This window comes from Pan paniscus, chromosome 1, assembly GCF_029289425.2.
Source record: "Pan paniscus chromosome 1, NHGRI_mPanPan1-v2.0_pri, whole genome shotgun sequence".
NCBI lineage: Eukaryota > Metazoa > Chordata > Mammalia > Primates > Hominidae > Pan > Pan paniscus.
The window spans coordinates 16,754,994-16,770,225 of NC_073249.2; the positions used below are offsets into that span (position 1 = coordinate 16,754,994).

Sequence of the window (15,232 nt, forward strand, 5' to 3'; positions counted from 1 at the left end):
ATCCCTATGTAGCATGGTAATTAGGAGCATAAGTTGATGATGTGTACATTTGTTATGGAGCAAAGAGGAAATCAATATGCCTACATAAAAGTGATCCCACAGCCTTATCTTGAGGTTTTTTAGTATCTCCTGTTGGCAAGCAAACTGTAAAGAATGTGCCAGAAGCTAGAAATGCAGTTTCCATCCATTGACTTGATTTGGTATATCGAGAGGAAGCCAAGCATGTGTATCAATGAGGTCTGAATTTTTCTACTGTAGCAGGAAAGCAAAAGTCTTTTCTTTAAAAATGTTGCAGTTACACACGGGTTGAGCAGCTTGTTTTTTTAGAAATGTCTTTTTGTGCTAGGTTTTTGGGCATTTGGTCTGTTCGGGTTTCAGTTAGCCTTTATTTAACTCATCGAAATATTTGCCGTGTGCCCCATCCACAGCAGCCCCCAGTTTGACACTCCACATGAGCTGGGGTGTCTTGCCTGGTGTCCTCTGCTAAAACCCCCCAAGTGGGGGAGAGGATGCGTGCCAAGGGGGACGCAGATCCATTTCTGATGGGCACTGCAGCATGAGGACTTCTCCAGGCTCATTTGTCATTCTTCTTTTATGCCTTTTCCCATTTCCCTAAACACTGGTTGAATTTTCTGTATGCATCCTTTAAGGAATTTCTCATATATATGGAACGGAACTGAGTTTGACTAGGTTTGATGATCGCTTATATCAGTAGTACTAATTTGGCACCTTAGTCATAGAAGTAAACAAAGCAAAATCTAGTTCACAAGAGTAGTTGCTGTAAAAGTGTCACATAATAACAAAATTAGTTTGATTTTAAAATAAAACCATTCTTTTGAGAATAGCTAATTTTTATTAGGGCAAAAGAATGCCAGTTCTTAGTATTTTAAAAGACCTTTCCTGTATGACTTTCTGCACAAGGTTGGAGATAAAATAATTCCACCCAGATTCTCTCTTCAACTTAATGGATTGCACAGATTTTTGCCAGCATTCTCTCAAAATATGAGTCATGATTATGCATTTATATTACATGTTTCTTTCCAAGCCTCAAGCTAAATTATAGTGTCTTATAAAGACTACAGTCTATGGGCATGAATTAAGTAGGCCACACTACTCAGCCATCTGTCTTCTCTTTCTTTTTTCCTCTTAAAAACCATACCAAACAAACTTGAAGGCCAAACAAGCACTGGAAATGCAAAGATGCCTTTGGGTTCACAAGATTCAAGGTTCACGTTCCTTTCATTCAACATATAACTCCAGGATCTGTAACTTCAATGGTAGTCAGTTACAGTTCCTGATGTGCACTACTCAGGCAGCTGGAACCTGTGAGACACCAAAGCCTGGTGTTCACCTGAACATCCAGTGACGCTTAGAGCATCGATTTGAGTGGAAGACAAAAGTAGGTTTTCTTCATGTTTTATTGTCTACTGTCATATCTGACCTTTGATTTCTGATTAGGTCTTTGGCTATGGGGATGAATCAGTAGCCCTAGGGATGTGGTATCTTAATAAACAGAAAACACTTGGAAGCAATATAAATCCATGAACAAAACTTATAGAGCCTTGGCATTTTATAAGAAAATGATGCAACCCAATGTAATTTGCATTTACTCAGTTTGACCAATAATGTAACTGTTAAACTCAGTAAATCCAGAGTAACTTAAACTAAATAAGAGAGGTGAATTTTACTTTCAGGAAGGGAAACAGAGTTAAAATAAAGGATAAGAACTAACCTTTACTGATGCACAGAGAAATCACTACCTCATGTTCTATAAGCAGGTGTTAAGATTTCTTCAGGAGGGTGTATTCAGTCCACTCTTCTCTATTAACGCTACCATGAATTTGGTTTCCCAAGCCAAAAGTTAGGATGTTGTTTTTTATTTTTTTCTCTTTCTCTGTCCCAAGCTCCAAGTACTATGGATTTGACAAGTTAGAAATCACTTTCACCCAGAATTTTACAAGGATTTCCTTTGTTATATTTTGTACCTTCTAGTATTGTTGTTGAGAAGAATGGAACTATTCCACGCCCAGGTCCTTAGACACTTAGGCTCCCACCCACCCTGTCCCCAGAACCGTAGGCTTACTTCCTTAACCCAGGAGTCTGAATTCCTCAATGATGTGTTTTCATGTGGACCATTTTTTATTCATTGGGCTCGGTACTCTCTGGACCTTTTAATCCAGTTTTACATATCTTAGTTCTAGAAATGTTCATATACTATTTCTTAATAATTTTCTCCCCCTTTTTTTTTCCCTCTTCTCTTTTGTGATAGCTCTGTCTGGTAGTTGCCAGACTTTTTAGATTGAACTTCAGTTTCCTTAATTTTTTTTTTTTTTTTTTTGAGACGGAGTCTCGCTATTTTGCCTAGGCCGGACTGCAGTGGCACTATCTCAGCTCACTGCAAGCTCCACCTCTTGGGTTCACGCCATTCTCCTGCCTCAGCCTCCCGAGTAGCTGGGACCACAGACGCCCACCACCGTGCCCGGCCAATTTTTTGTATTTTTAGTAGAGACGGGGTTTCACCGTGTTAGCCAGGATGGTCTCAATCTCCTGACCTCGTGATCCGCCCACCTCGGCCCCCCAAAGCACTGGGATTACAGGCGTGAGCCACCGCGCCCGACCAGTTTTCTGAAGTTTTTATCTCTCATAACTGTTTGAGAGAATTTCTCAGTTTACCTTACAACTGTCTTACTGGATTTTTTAATGTTTAATTTTAACTCTCCTAAGTTCCACCTCTTCTTCAGCGATCTAGTTGTTCCATGAGCTTCACTGCAGAGTGATTGGATGGTTTACATCTGCTTGTCTTTTCTCTAGACAACCATCTTCTTTGATCTCTGTGGGGTGGTGAGCATTCTGAGGCCAAGTTTAGAGGAAGGAGAAGTGACCCTGGGTCTCATCTCTGCCTTAGGCTTGTCTTTTTCATCCCTGTTCTCCTCTGCACCTCACGCCCTTGACTCTGCATCTTTTCTGTTCTCTAAAAACCACTGCTGTTGTCCCGCAGTGGTAGGGGATAGGTTACTGCCTGACTAGGCCAGGCGCTGTGTGGACCTCAGGGCCCAGGGCCGAACTACTGTTCCTCCTTTCTAAGTAACTTTTATGCCTAAATCTCCCTTGTCACTTGGCCTTTTGCAGTGCTTGGTGCTTACCGTCCCTGCACCATTTTGGCATTCTGCAAAGACAGTGGTCTTCCTTCCTACTGATTTTTCCCTCAGCACACCTTCGTCTGCTCTGCTAAGCCATAACCTTTCTTCCGTTCACCTCCAACTTACATACTGTGTATTAGAGTTTCAGGGATCTCCAAATTCAGTTGGCAGTTGAGGTTGTTTCTGTTTCTTGTTCTCCTTGTTCTGTTGTGATGATTTTCTGAAAAGGCTGAAACTTTTACTATACCATGCTGACAGTGGAGTTCTGCTTTTTAACAGAGTGATCCCTTGTTCTAATAGATTTCTCAAAGGACAAATATTAGGAAGTGTTGTTGTTGTTTTATGTTGACTCTGGAATGTCTAGGGAGAGGCACTGGCTTGGGATGCTGACTGCTTTGCCAACATGGTAAATTGAATTCTAGAGTTGAGACTTATCTAGTCTTCCCGTGTCCTTGCCGAACTGCACCAATTAGCTTCGCAGGCTGACTTTGGTCAAGTTAAGAGTACGCCTTGCACTGTGCAGTTGGTGGGAACCTTAGGCATAGCCGACTTAAATCATATATTTTAGGCTAAAGAGTCTTAAGTACCTGACTAATCGCTTGAGCACATGGGAAAGCTGTCTAGCCTGTGACCTTTTAGGGAGCTGTGATGCCAGTTTAAGAGAGCAACTATGGTAACTAAAAGCCACACCTGACTTTCACATGATGGACACTCAGGTTTTCCCTGAATTGTGACAGCTTTTACTAATTGTGCTTTTCACTTCTCTTAGACTCAATAAAAAAGTGATTTGTAACTCTGATTCCTGATTATATTAATATAACTATAGTTTAAAATATCTGTTCAGCTTATATAAATGAAGTATTTTTAATCTATTAAAGCTTATTTATCACCCATGTTCAATGCTCTTGATTCCACATATGCATATTAGTTAAAGGTTCGATCAGTTCTGTCCTAGAAGTTTGCTAATTAGCTGGAAAGACAGAATTTATATATCACATGCCTAACAGCAATATCCATCAACTAGCCAGAACCAAAACCATGAATATTGGATCATACTGATCCATCCTGGTTGTAAATAGACAAGGCCCCCATAGCCAAGAATGGGGCTACTGCGTGCACTTGCATGGCTTGTGTCAGAAAGGTGCCTTCCTGCCCTGGTGAGGGACCACTGAAGTTCAGCCATTCTCTGCGCAGGGGCCTGTATCTGTCGGGGCATCTGTGCAGAGCACACACCTTTTTTAAATTGTACCATGGCTTGCCATCCTTTGCACTGTGCAGCACAGTCAGCAAATCTTATGGAGAAGGCAAGATTTAAGTTGAGATGTGGGTCAGACTGAGAGATACGATTGCCAGGAGGCGGGGCTGGAGCAGATCAGCCAGCTGGGGGTAGATAGACAACATGCAGAGAGCTGTGGCAGGCCAGGTTCCTCTACAGGGGGCTGTCCAATAGAAAGATTTTATCTGGATTTTCCAGTAGCCATATTAAAAGAAGTAAAAAGAAACAGGTGAAATTATTTTTAGTAATATATTTTAACCTTATATCTCCAAAATACTATCATCTCAACATCTAAAAAATGTTAAATGATTATTAATGAGATAGTTTACATTATTTTTTGTATTATGTCTTTGAAATTTGGAGTACATTTCACACTGACAGCATATCTCAAATCAGATGCTAAATTTTATCCTGAGTACTTGCTGTTTATATTTCGTAAAATGTAAAGTTGAAAACATAGATTCACATACCCAAGTTATTCTAAACACTTAAAAAATGAATCAGAGTATCAGTTTTTAAAGTCAAATTAATGAAAATGAAATCACTGTGTTCCTCCAAACACAAGTCCATTTCAGGTGCTCAGAGGACTCTGGGTGGCTCTGTGAGCCACCTCTGGCGTCTGCTCTGTGGGCAATGTGACTATGGAGGGACTGGGGCAAGCCAGTGCTAGGCACATGGTGTGCCTGAAAGGCATTAAGGAGACATTGAAGTTTTCAGGAAGATAAATCTCATACAAAGTTTGTAATAAGGAGGAACTACAGACAGAGAAAGAGAGAGAAACCTTAGAATCCACCAACTCCCATATGCTGAACACAGACATGGCCTAGTTCTTTTGGTCACTAAGACTGGTTATGCTGCATTTAACCAAAGACTTTCTTGAAGAATAAAGTATCAGACAAAAGGAAGCTTTTCTCTTTCTATTTAGTATGATTTTTTCTACAAGTTTATTGAGGTGTTGATGCATAATGAACTGTATGTATACAAAGCATACATTTTGATGAGTTTTGGCCCATGTGTGAAATAGTCACCACAAACAAGATAATGGACATTTCCATCATCCCTAAAAATGACGAACATTTGCTTAGAGGGTCTTATTTCTACGGTCCCTGGGAGTGGATGTGAGGACCAGAGGCCCAGTCTTGGTCCTGCTGAGTAACTGTGAACAAGGTGTTTAATGTCTCTGGACTTTAGATTTATAATTACCGGAGATAGTACTTGTTATCTCCAGAAATATATTTAAAATATTTAACCTACAAGTCCTGGAGGCCTCTGCTGTGCCAGGTGTTAATTTTTTTTAGCTGTGTATTGGGGGTCTTGGAACAGCTGCTTCTTACGCACTGGTAGTTGGAACATTTTAATAACCATACGGCTGTATTAGCAGGTACCAGCATAGATGATGTGTGTGGCTGCACGGCAGCCAGGAAAAAAGCCACAAACCGCCTTTCTCATTTCTAGACGCAGTCATTGCTGGCAGAAGAGGAATTGAATAGTGTGGGAATGTGGTTTTATTATAGGTGAGATGCTCCTAAGGGTGGATCGCTCTGCATCATTGACTCGGAGCCGGGAGAGGCACACACCATGTGATGTGTGTTCATGGGCCCAGCTGTGAGTAAGCCATGCTGACAGCTCAGCTGAGAGCTTCCCTTCTCACCATTTCTTCTTGGCCCAACAGAGGGTGTTCAGAGCTCTGCCGGATCCCTATGGTGGAATATAAACTCGACAGCGAGGGCACCCCCTGCGAGTATAAAACCCCCTTCAGGAGGAACACCACGTGGCACCGGGTGCCCACTCCTGCCCTGCAGCCCCTCTCTAGAGCTTCCCCCATCCCCGGCACGCCCGACCGGCTGCCGTGCCAACAGCTGCTCCAGCAGGCCCAGGCTGCCATTCCTCGAAGCACCTCCTTCGACCGGAAGCTGCCCGATGGCACGAGGTAATGCTGGTTCCGTTTCCTCAAGGGCGGCCCTTGTAAATCACTGGGGTGAGAACTTGACATTGTAGGGAGGGTTTTGCTTAATCACTTCTGAGTTAGCTTGTTCACAACAAGTTGGCAAGCAGGGTAGCAAGGCAGGCCCCAGACACAGTGGTGCCTGGGGTCGGGCACTCTCCTGGCCCCAAGATGGTGCTGGTAAAATGCAGGTTCTGCCCACCAGGGTCACAGCTTTTCCTCTTCATCCAGTATCCTTCCTCCATGTCCACTGGCTCTCTTCCCCAAGATGGGAAAGGCACCCCAGAAACTATTCTGCTGGAGCCTCTAGAAAAGTGTGAACAGGTTTGAGCATAAATAAAACTGAACAATCAGTGCTTAAATAGCATCATAATGTGAGTAATACTTGAAGAGGTTCCAAGCTCATTAAGACTTCCTCTTTGCTTTTCTCCTTTTAAGCAAAGTGAGTTGAGTTTAAAATTATTTTTTCAAAGAAGAATGCGTACACTTGTTTAAAAGTTAAATCCAGTACCATTGGAAGCTGGTGAGGGTTTTCAGATGCCTAATTTGCATAGATCATTTTAACAAAACAAAATAATAAATTTCTTATTGTTGTTAATTCGTACTCCTTTTATTCTAACTTTTATGTAACATGTAGGCACGGTAATGCCATGAGTTTTCTCAATTATGACTTGTCAGGCTCTGGTCTGATAGACCACGGACTGGGAGCCAGGCTGGAATCACAGCTCTTAACTTACTTGATGTACTGTAACCATGGGCCTGGTACTCATCCTCTCTGAACCTCCAGTTTCTTCATCTGACAAACCACATCAGGAAATTTTGAGGACTGAGTGGGTCAATGTATGTAAAATGCTTGGAACTGGGCCTGGCACTTAGTCAGCTTATATAAATATTAACCAGAATTAATTGATAAGCTTATATAAATATTAACCAGAATTAATTGATAAAACCTGTGGTCATCCTCGCCCTTCTCCAATTTTTATTCTTTCCAGAGTGAATGCAGGAGAGGTGTTAATTTAACATTCAATCATCTTGGCTCTGGGTCTCCCAACTCAAAAGTCGGCTAAGTTTATAACTTTCCCATATTCAAAGAAATGTACATAGATAGCCCTGGTAAAAGGGGCAACATGTAGAAGGAAGGGGGTCTGCAGAACCTCCCTTATTTAAGTAAATTTAAATAATCATAACTTAAGTAAATTGTATTAAATTAAAATTTACTTAAGTAATTCTAATTTAAGTAAATTATAGGAGAAAACCAGAAGTATTCTAGTAGCAAAAGGGAAACTTGGCAAGCACATCTTCATCAAGTGAGTTTTCATGAGTATTTTTCATTTTTGCATGTCTGAAAAAAGATAAATAGGATTACATTCAAGAGATGTGTGAAAATAAATGGTTTTGCCAAATTTAGGTTTTTCTTTTTGCATAAGTTTTAAGTATAGAACTAAAACGTGACTTGTTTTAAATTTCACATAATAAGAATTAGTAATGTTTTCGTAATTCTGTATTCTCGGAAATTGTATTGCTGTTCTTCTGTATTTCTCTGGGAGGGAATCATTATCTGTGCTTTAAATCTTTAGACAGTGAGGGCCTGTCCTGTCATACCTCTTTCCTAGGACAAATTGCCAATCATAAACCACTGATATCCCTGGGCATCACCGATTCTTAGTTTATTTTTCCATGATTTATTCTGTTTCACATGGCAATATGTTTTTCTTCCTTTTCTTTGTCATTCTCAAAGTATATTTATTTGTGAAACAAAACAGGCCAGGTCAAGGGGCTTGGCAGATAGTTCAGTGCCCTGTTAATGACTCTACTCAACCTTTCAGAAGCTCACCCAGCAACCAGTCATCCTCCAGCGACCCTGGACCCGGCGGGAGCGGACCCTGGAGACCACAAGTGGGCTATGACGGGTACCGTTCATTTTTATCTTAGTTATCCACTGGGAGGAACCTGTTTTCTGTGACTCATTGAAAAGCATTTACTGTGTGCCTTCTGTACCTGGGGCCATGTGGGGAATATAATAATGCCAGACATGCTTTTAACAAGTGACTCGTCCAGGTTGGAAAGCTCATTATTTCTATGTAGGTAGTGCTCACTTGTCTATGTTCTCAGCCTGTTTTTTCCTTTTTGATGAGGAAGGGTTTTCAGAACATGAAAATTAAGGATGTGAGGGCTTAGTTGCCTCCTGACTTAAATTGCTGATGAGGAAACGCCGCTCAAAATCAGAGAAGTGGGTTTAGCGTTTGGCTTTTTTGCTTCCTGTCTGAGAAGCACTGGGAGGTTGCCCCAGCACACCTAGCTGAGAGCTGCCCTTTGTAGTATCCACGCAGTCCAGTCCGCAGTAGCCAGCAGCTCAGGCAGAGCCTGAGGACTTCTGTGAACAAAGACACTGAGTTGACCAATCCCACCACCTCTGGGAAGAGAAGAGGGAGCATGGCACCAGGGTGCGCTCCTGAGGAGTGGTCTGCTGGGGCCACTGTGACTTGGTGCTGCTTTGGGTTGGAGTTAGGAGCTGGTCACACTGATTGAGAGGAGAGAATGGCCGGTCAGTGGGAAGGACTCCACTCTGAGGAGCAGCTTATATCACTGCTCCCGCAGGTGCACTGGGAAATTTCTCTCCATATGTAGTCTGAGTTATATGTTTTCCTTCCCTTAGATGATAGACAGAGTTCTTAAAAATTGTATGTCAAGCAACTTTCTAAATTACATTGCATTTTAAGAGAAGAGAGGATTTTTTGATGTTGGCTTTTTTGGTTTTCTTTTTTGTATAAACAGTAAAACCTTTTCTGGCTTTTTCTGTAAACCAAGGTCTTCAACCAGAATTCTGTAAATAAGGATCACTTTGTAATGTCAATAAGTTTTCTTCTACTTATTTCTTTCATATTTGGGGTTTTCATAAAACACAGTCTACTTGGATGTAGTCTAGAGTTAATCTTTTTTTTCCTTTTTTTTTTTTTTTGTTTTTGTTTTTCTTTTGAGATGGAGTCTCGGTCTGTCGCCCAGGCTGGAGTGCAATGGCATGATCTTGGCTCACTGCAACCTCTGCCTCCCGGGTTCAAGCAGTTCTCCTGCCTCAGCCTCCTGGGTAGCTGGGGTTACAGGCGCTCGCCACCACGCCTGGCTAATTTTTGTATTTTTAGTAGAGACGAGGTTTCACCATGTTGGCCAGGCTGGTCTCCAACTCCTGACCTAGTGATCTGCTCGCCTTGGCCTCCCAAAGTGCTGGGATTACAGGCAGGAGCCACCGTGCCCGGCCCTTTTTTTTTTTTTCTTAAGAAAAATTTAATATAAAGAGATGTCAGTGCCATGTATTCTAAGCGTAACGTAAAAATGCGACCTCCTCCTTAGCTTGCAGGTACATTGTTTGATCCTGGACAGTCCTTCAACCTCCTGGTGTCAGCAGCCCTTCTTTATCTGTAAATGGCTATCATCCGGCTGCTTTTTCTGACCCTCTGGTTAAACCAGATCCCACAATTTCAGATGCTTTTAGCTTCTCTGGCGGGGCTGAGCTGACAATTTGCATTTTCATTTGCCAGAAAACCAGCTCCTGGATAGGGCTTTCCCTCACATAGCCTACTTGGAAGCCAGCACTCCCGTGTGCATGCTGGCAGGTGGCACGGTTGAGAAAGGACAGGCTCAGCTCTGTGTTCTTTTCAGGTGCCAGTCCCCTCTACTGCTCGAACACCAGGGCTCAGGCCCTTTGGAATGTGACGGAGCCAGGGAGAGGGAAGACACCATGGAAGCAAGCAGGCACCCGGGTAATAAGGAACTCCTGGAAATTGACCTCCCTTGCTCCCCCTTTCCCCCTCTCTGCCCCCTCCTCTCCCATCACTTCATTTTATTCATTCACTCATTCAACCTATGTGCACCAAGTTGAGGTGATCAGCTGGGTCTCCAGATGCAGGAGGGGGTGTGGTCATGGTTGGTTGTGGTTGTGGCACCTGCAGAAAGTGAACACTTTATGGTGGTGGTTCTGTATACTTTTGTGGCATATCCATTGGTAAGACCAGAAAGTCCCAGAACCACAAGCCTGTTCCTGTTTACCAAACCATTTGTCTGACTCCTGGTTTTCTTTACTCTTTTGGTAATACTGGAAATTGGAAATTCAACTCCTCTCTTTTTATGTGACAGAAACCAAATGGCATGGCCCACCTTCCAAAGTCCTGGGTTCCTATAAAGAAAGAGCTCTGCAGAAAGATGGAAGTTGCAAAGATTCCCCCAATAAGCTTTCTCACGTAAGTCCTTTGTTCATAAGCCCTTCACTGGCCTAGCCAGGACTGATCTGTCTCAGCACACAGTGGTACAGCCTGATTCCTGGGGATGCTCAAGAGCACATTACCTCACAGGGCTCTTAGAGGTGAGGTTAAAAAAGGAAACTATCTTCCTGATTTATAAAGGACCTCAAAGAAAGGTTGCACAGCAAATTAGTGGCAAAGCCAAAATTATATCCTCAGCCTTTTGATCCTCAATATCCAGTGCAGTAGTTACTAAATCATGTTCCCATTTGTAATCTGTTAACCACTTATCCATTTAGTGGCACAAAACAGAAGCAGAAACCGCTAATCGGTGTGTGTGGTCAGAGGAACTCTGCCCATAGGTAGCCATTTACTGTACAGTCATAGATGATTTAATCATCACAGCCGCAGCTGCCCATTACACATGTCAGGGTAGAGTAGCGCCCACGTGGTAGTTCTCAGTCCTTTGCATGTGTTGCCATGTGTACCCCTTGAAGAAACCCTGGGAGGTGAGCCTCGAGGGAGACTGTAGCCCGGTGAAACAAAACTTCCATTGAAATGCAGAAACAGGAATTGTTGGTTATTACAAATAAAGCCAACATTTTAAAGTGGCTTATTTTTGAAAATGTTCAGGTGAAGATAATTTATAAGGTCCTGAATTAAGTTATGTCTTTCTTCTTTCTTAATGTGTCATCAGCCAGCTTTGCAGTTGTCCCTTAGCAAACACATGTGACATTTCTTCCCTCAGCTGTGACCGCGACCTTGTCTTGAGTCAGCCTCACCGTATCTATTTAAATCCACCTTTACAATATTCTCATATTGGTTTCAGCAAAGGGATACATGGTGTGGGCGTAGTTTTGAGAATATCAGTGTATGATGAAAAGGTCAAGGTGATTTGCTTAAGGATCTGATAGGCTGGAATAAAAAAAGATAAGGCCAAACCACTTTAAAATCTACTGGGGCCTGGCTCGTTCTTATGATTCCAAAGCCCTTTGCTGATGCTTCAGATCTTGTTGCTTTTCCCAGACTGTGAAGAGAGGCCGTGTCTGTATGAGTACATTGTTGAGACAGGGACATTTCTTCTATTCTATTTGCTTTTTGTCTTCCAGAGACTCCCCACCCCAGCCAAAAGCATTGACTCTTTTTCAGACCTATTTACTCTCAATAGACTCCCATTTCTTAAAGGCTTGGGACGCACTTTAACTGGGGCTGTCTCAGAGAGATACTTCGTGTTTACCATGTACTTTGCAGCAGCCAAGTGCTTCTGCATATATTATCTCATTTGCTTCACACAGGAATCATGTAAGCTCGGTATTACAAGCACAGAGAGGGTTAAGTGATTAACCAGAAAGTCCTACCTTTGTGACTGGAACCTAAGTCTTCTGCCCTGAACTCAAGGCTGGCACTATAATTTGTCATGAAGCATTTTCTTAATAAGTGGCCCTTCTCTTCCTTATATTAATTTCCCATGTTTCTTCCCAGTTTATCACCTTTGTTTATTATTTTCTTTGCTAGTGACACTGTGGCCATAGTTTTGTGCTTAATGCACAAATAATTAAAGACTTAAAGATACCCATTTAACTTAGATAAATTATGGGAAGAAGTATGAATTAGAGACTTCTGCACAAAACCAGGTTGTTTTTGAAAAAGGAAATCCTGTCATTACCCACATTGAAGAGTGAGTAGAAAGGGCTTGGGTGCGATCCCATGGCTTGTAGCTCCCTGAGTCAGGGTGAGAAGCACCTGAGTTCAAGATTCACTTGAAAACTCTCTGTTCCTCTTTCTTCTCAAGATTGGGGATAAAAGTTGCTCCAGTCACTCCAGCAGCAACACGCTCTCCAGCAACACCTCCAGCAACAGTGACGACAAGCACTTTGGGTCTGGCGACCTGATGGACCCCGAATTACTGGGGCTGACCTACATCAAAGGGGCCTCCACCGACAGTGGCATCGACACGGCCCCGTGCATGCCTGCCACCATCCTCGGCCCTGTGCACCTGGCAGGCAGCAGGTCCCTGATCCACAGCCGGGCCGAGCAGTGGGCTGATGCTGCCGACGTCTCTGGGCCTGACGACGAGTCAGCCAAGTTATATTCTGTGCATGGCTACGCGTCCGCCATCTCCGCCGGCAGTGCTGCGGAAGGCAGCATGGGCGATCTCAGTGAGATATCCTCTCATTCCAGGTGAGCCCCACAGCACTGCAGAGTAGTACCTGCTGGTGCCACCTGGGCCCTGCCTGCTGGGATAGGGCAGAAGCCTGAACTGTAAGCAGTAGGGGCATCAGGTAGGTTGGTGTAATTTTTCCTAGCTGTCTGACATCAGAGGAAGGGCTTGTTTCTACAATATGAAAATGTCAAAGCTTGCATGTTAACAAGTCCCTTGTTGGTGTTTTTTTTTTCCTATTAAGTTTGAGTGAAAAGTCAATAGAGATATTAATCGCTCTAGTCAGGCCACTTATGTCTCTCTCCTAATTCAACCTGTTGTCCCTACGTGTTTTGGAGAAGGGGTGGCACTCACTAATCTTCAGACCATAGTAGTAGGAAGCCATGAAGGCAGCATGTGCATGGAGCACATGTAGCTCCCTGCCGTGAGGGCATGCACACACTTCCTCCCTGTTCCTACGGCCCTGACAGCAGGGGAGGCCTGAGATCATGTGTATAACAATGAAAGTGTGTTCAGCTCTGCAGCTGGGGTTCATTCAGTAAAGACTAGCTAAGTGTAAAGGAACTGTATTCTAAGTACTCTAAGTGTAGATGTTTAATATCTCCTCATGAGTGGTTTTAAACTCCTGTTTGACATACTTCTCTGCAGTGGTTTTAAAATACCTAATTTGCGATTTCTGCCTTCACTTTCAAAGACTAGGCAAAGGACAAAGAAATGCATTTATTCAGTTTGGCTGTGGACAGAATTTAACTATTTATAGCAACTACCACTGTCATTTTTCTGCTTGTTTCCAAGGCCTTCCCTGATTCAGCTCCAAGTTACTCTCTGACTCCTGCCCACAATGCTGGAGGGCAGAGTCAGATGAACTAAGAATGGGAATATTTCTTGCAGGTACCTAGTGCTATGAGGGAGCATTTCTCCAAATGATGGTGCTCAAGGCAGACCTGTAGCGGTCACAGTGAAAGGCTTTTTATGTTCCTCAGGCTCCCCTTCAAAGTCCCCCCTCACCCCACCACTGCCAGGGGATACTGAGTGTCATTCAGGGACCTTTACATTACAAGTTAAAGAAACTCCATGCTGATTGGTTCATGCCACCAGGGTCATATTGGGGCTTATGTAAACAACAAGTCTAGCACTTTCAAGGTTCTGCTTGACCCAGCGTCTCAAAATGATACTGCCCAGGACCAGGTTGCCTCCATCTTCCCACTCCACATGACCATTTCCCAAAATCTCAGCATTCTTCTCTTGGCTGAAAACAGCTGTGCCACCTGCAGACCTCCCACAGTCACGCTCGTCTGTCCCCGGGTAGAAAGTGGTTTTTTTCTAATTTCTGCAGAAGAAACAGGTTTCTGCCCTCTCCAAAGCCAACCCCTGCCCCCACACCACCCCCGTATCTCCTCACATGTTCCTAGCTCTAATCATGTGGTTAGGGGGTAGCATCGTCTACGGCACTCGGGGCCCTCAGCCTGGGCTGGGGGTCAGTCCCTGTCACCAAGCCATACAGCTGAGGAATGGCAAATACAGCCACTGCCCCAGAAGAGAAGCAGGACATTATTTGACCTGGAGAAGGGGGAGTGGATGCCAGAGAGTAGAAATCATGTGTGTCCACCATGCAGAGGGAGCTTAGGATATGAAGATTATTTTCAAAATAGACGTTCCTACTACTTTTTTTTACCAGTTCTATTTAATAATTTGACTTAAAATAGGTTTAGTACTAATAACTAATACAATAATTAAGGATTATCAGTGAATTTGGTTATCTGAATTATTCCTGGCTTAATTTCAGGAATAGTGGTCATACTGTGGAGACCATCTCGGGATTGCACAACCTGCTAACATCTAGTTCAAAGTTGAGATGATGTGTAAAAGAGCTGATTTCATGACACCTTTTTGGACAGATGTCATTGGCATCACAAATAGAGTTTTGTATTATTATTATTATTAAGTAAAATTTCTATGGAGACTGCCTTCAGAGTACATTCATTTATTGATATTTGGTAGGGCTTTTTACCGGTATTTGTAATGGATTTTCATGACTACGTTAACCATTGGCAAATTTAATAGGCTAGACTATTAGAAAGTATATGACAGTGCTAGATTGGATTTCTGATTGATTTTACTTTCTTCCGCCACTCTAAATTGGATGTGGCCCAGCTGTTGTATAAGTGATAGATGTTGAGTGAGTGGAATCTTTTACCACTTGACTGCCCTTTTCTTGTAATTCTTCGTTGATGGTGGCTTTTGAAGCCACATTTCAACTTGCATCCTAGGCTTTTGCTCAGCATGGAATTCAGTCATTGAATGAAATCTTTTTAACACTTCCTCTTGCGTGCCCCCCGAGCTGCACAGGAGGCGAGGAGGAGGGATGGGATTTACAGCATTTGCCTTGTTTTCTGTGTGTTGAGTGAAAGGCAGGTGACTCATTAGAGGACGAGGGACCAACCTATCAAGCCACACAAAGATTCTGCAAACTCT

General features: G+C 43.1%; 1 protein-coding gene across 5 annotated transcripts in view; it reads left to right on the forward strand.

Moving 5' to 3' along the window:
- SIPA1L2 (signal induced proliferation associated 1 like 2) overlaps positions 1–15,232 on the forward strand; it is a 235,123-nt gene that overhangs the window by 179,363 nt on the left and 40,528 nt on the right. For all 5 annotated transcript variants that reach the window (XM_034949114.3, XM_034949112.3, XM_034949111.3 and 2 more), the window contains 5 exons: positions 6,089–6,346; positions 8,188–8,271; positions 10,019–10,119; positions 10,493–10,596; positions 12,389–12,777. In XM_034949114.3, coding sequence (XP_034805005.3) covers positions 6,089–6,346; positions 8,188–8,271; positions 10,019–10,119; positions 10,493–10,596; positions 12,389–12,777 — 936 coding nt within the window. The remainder of the gene's footprint in view (positions 1–6,088; positions 6,347–8,187; positions 8,272–10,018; positions 10,120–10,492; positions 10,597–12,388; positions 12,778–15,232) is intronic.